Below are 3,344 nucleotides of genomic sequence, written 5' to 3' on the forward strand. Positions count from 1 at the left end.
GCTAATGCACAGATAAATGCCCCGCTTCCTGTCCCTCTGTGCTCCTCTGGTCTCAGCTCTGCCCCTCCCGGGGCTGCCCACATGTACTTCGGTCTCACCCGCTGACCCTGCGCTCCCACTGCACCCTCTGCTGTGAAAGACCCCTCCCCCAGGGGCGCACCTGTGTTCAGACCTTGGAAGCATCAGCACGGTGGCACCGAGTGCCATCCAAGGGCAGGGTGGGGGCTCAGGGTGGCAAAGCTTTCACACATTTGTGCCACAGAAACCTGCAGGTGCTGCACTTCTGAAGGGAGGTGAACCCTATTTCTTGCCAAGGAACCTGGGGGCAGAGAGCCGCTGGCAGCCCCCCCCCCCTCCAGCCCCCCCACCCAACCCTGACCTTCCATCACTCACTGTGAGAATGATAGTCCGTGGGGCGCAGCCAGGAGCAGTACTGCAACCCACATCCTGGAGCCTGTCCTTGGAGGGTGGGGTGGGGCAGAGCAAACAGCGGCAAGAATAAACACATGGATGCAAAGAAGACAAGTAAGCAGGTATACCCCTCCCCCTTACCATTCAGCATTCCAGGTGGGTCTAGGCTTATTAAACTGGGTGTCCCATAAATCCCCAGCATTCTTTCTGACGTGTGGGGTATAGGTTAGCATACGGCTGCCGGGATACTGTCTTGAGATATGTGGAGTAACATTGCTTGTAACTTAGCAGTACCTTCCTCTCCACCCACAACCACTGCTCCCTCATGATCCTAACTGGTCCCACTCGCCTGTGGATGCAGCTCTTCATAATCCCTCTTCCCTGAATGATCAACACAACTTTAGACAGAACATTACTCAAGAGTGAGCTTCATTGTACGCAGCCCTCGCTCTTCAGGGTGCAGTTTCACCACTCCCCAGCAGACTCAGGTGGATGTCTTCTTTACTTGTACTTCAGTTCTCCCTTTCTTCCACCGGTTGACAATGTCTTCATGAAAAGTCAATGAAAGTCTTTGCCTTTGTTCAGTTGGGGCATGCCCTGCTAAAGAAAGTCCTAAGCACTGGCAGAAAGTCAATCGATGTCCCAACTTTTCAGGCAATTGTGAAAGGTGGCAAACATCTCCGGTGAAGACAAGGCTGTGCTGTGGAACTGCCGCAGAGTCATGGGCGACTCCTGGACACATCCATTTTCCTTAATCGAAAATCCAGACACTCTTTAACTCCCCAGCCTCCCCTAAAAGTAATTCTCACTCCCCAAAATGGAGCAATTATTGTGAAATAATGATGGTGGCCAAGTCTCATAGTCCTTCTCAAGACTGAAGTGTTGGTTGAAATCAGATGACTGGAGTGACGTAGGTCATGCCACAGATCAGACGTAGTCCTTGCGATCATAGATAGGTCCAGTGGATTTGGCTGCTGAGTAGGCCACTCGTGATGCTGGATATTTCTCCTGCTTGGGGGGGCAGGAACAACAGAGCATGGCACCCCCAATCAACAGGAGGGCAGATGCTGCCCAACCAATGTAGAGTGAGGCCCCCAGCTCTCTCTTCTGGGACTCCACCACCAGCGGGTTGTAGAAGTCACGGATAACACTGTTGGCCGACCAGGAGACGGGGATGAGGACCATGACTCCAGCCACGAGGAACATAACCCCAGAAACAATCATGATCTTGGCCTTGGACGCCTCATCTTCAACGCAGTTGGTGCACTTGGCGCCGACGATGGAGATCATGAGACCTAGGACGGCCAGCACGATGGAGATGACCACCAGGGCTCGGGCCGCCTGAAGGTCTTGAGGTAGGGCCAACATGGAGTCGTAGACCTTGCACTGCATCTGCCCCGTGCTCTGCACCACACAGTTCATCCACATGCCCTCCCACATTGTCTGGGCAGTGACAATGCTTGTGCCAATGAAAGCAGTCACTCGCCACATGGGAAGCGCACAGCACACGATGACCCCCACCCAGCCCATCACAGCCAGGGCGATGCCAACGATCTCCATTCCCATGGACATGGCGGCAGTTCTTTAGCACAGGTGCAGTTACTGGACTGCGTTTGCTAGTGTGATACAGGCAAGTACAAGGCTGGGTGGTCTAGCGTTGACCGGTGCAATGCTTGATGGTCAGTTGTTGGCTGGTATAAAGGTGGATATGTCGTTGGCTGCTTTGGTTCCAGGTAGTTAGATGTTGGCTGGGGCAGCTCTGGCAGACGCTATCCCAGCTGGTGGGTCGCTTGCAGGTGGATTCAGATCGGTGTTGTGGCAAGTGCGAGGTTACAGGTCTGGCTTGCTGAACTCTGCTCTTTGCTATAACGGATCTGCAAGGACAGCCGTCTCTTATACAAGGTAGTGCGAGGGTTGGACTTTGATGACCTCACTGAGATCTAAGCCCTCGGGGAGGGGAGGGGCAGCTTCAGTAGCACGCCCCGGAGGGACCTTGAGCCTTGTCTGAAACCTGAGCCAATCAAAGCGCGCACCAGGAAGGTCCCGGGGGAGAATCACTGACACACCTTGCGCGCGAGTGTGGCTGTCCGCGAGGCGGTAGGCGTGACGTGACGACGTGAGAGCCCGAGAGGGGATGAAACTGCGATGATGCGTCGCCTGATACCTTCCGTTTGTTTGTTTGTGGCGCCGGTTTCATTTCAGACCAGGAACACAACGTCCTTAAGAGTCACGCATGGATGCGTGGAAAGTCTTCAGGCATGACGTGGATTGCAAGACTCTCTGTGCGTGTCCTGAAAACTCAAGGCATCCTCAGGTCCAGGGAAAGGAGTCAAGCTGGCATAGCTGACAACCGGCCCCACGGATTTTGTTTATTTAGTTTTTCTCCTGTTGCATGTGCGCAATCGCAAAGAGTGTTAAGAGCGCTTTACAACGAGTGCAAGGATGGCTGTGAATGCACTTTTGTAATTAAAATAATAACATGGTTTACATCACAGGACGTAATTTGATTATTTAACAGCGAACCTTGCATCTAAGCTTAGCTTCAGCCAATGCTTTGAGCCAGCTGCCCTACAGATGTGGGAGATTGTCGTGCCGGTGCCACTTTAAGGATACGTGTAGTGCCACGGTTCACAGCCTGCCGAGGCTACCTCGGGATGACCCTCATGACGTGTGACCAGTAGATAGGTGTACACAGACTGTCAGAACCCCTTTCAGATGACCATAGAGCATATGCACCTAATGTCCTGGGGACCCATTTACTAACTGGGCGAAGTACCCCTCTGCACTTGACTCTCAGGGGTTATTTATTTATTTCATGTATTTTTATAATGCAGTTTTATATAGCACTGACTTTACCCAAAGTTGTCAGAGTGCTTCACAAAAGAACCAGGTAAGTAACAAAGGGTACGCAAGATAGAGTAAACATGCCAACT

At 52.6% G+C, this 3,344-nt stretch overlaps 1 protein-coding gene across 1 annotated transcript; it reads right to left on the reverse strand.

Annotated features, from left to right (window-relative positions):
* Positions 1–369: 369 nt before the first annotated feature.
* CLDN3 (claudin 3) lies at positions 370–2,268 on the reverse strand. The gene has a single exon (XM_086954657.1). The coding sequence runs from the start codon at positions 1,981–1,983 to the stop codon at positions 1,339–1,341; it is 645 nt and encodes a 214-aa protein (XP_086810783.1). The 5' UTR covers positions 1,984–2,268; the 3' UTR covers positions 370–1,338.
* Between the last annotated feature and the right edge of the window lie 1,076 nt (positions 2,269–3,344).

The sequence above is a fragment of the Lissotriton vulgaris genome, chromosome 2_1, assembly GCF_964263255.1.
Source record: "Lissotriton vulgaris chromosome 2_1, aLisVul1.2, whole genome shotgun sequence".
Taxonomy (NCBI): domain Eukaryota; kingdom Metazoa; phylum Chordata; class Amphibia; order Caudata; family Salamandridae; genus Lissotriton; species Lissotriton vulgaris.

What these genes read in the sequence shown, in the direction of transcription:
- CLDN3 (XM_086954657.1), bottom strand. Translation starts at nt 1,983, where the DNA reads ATGTCCATGGGAATGGAGATCGTTGGCATCGCCCTGGCTGTGATGGGC.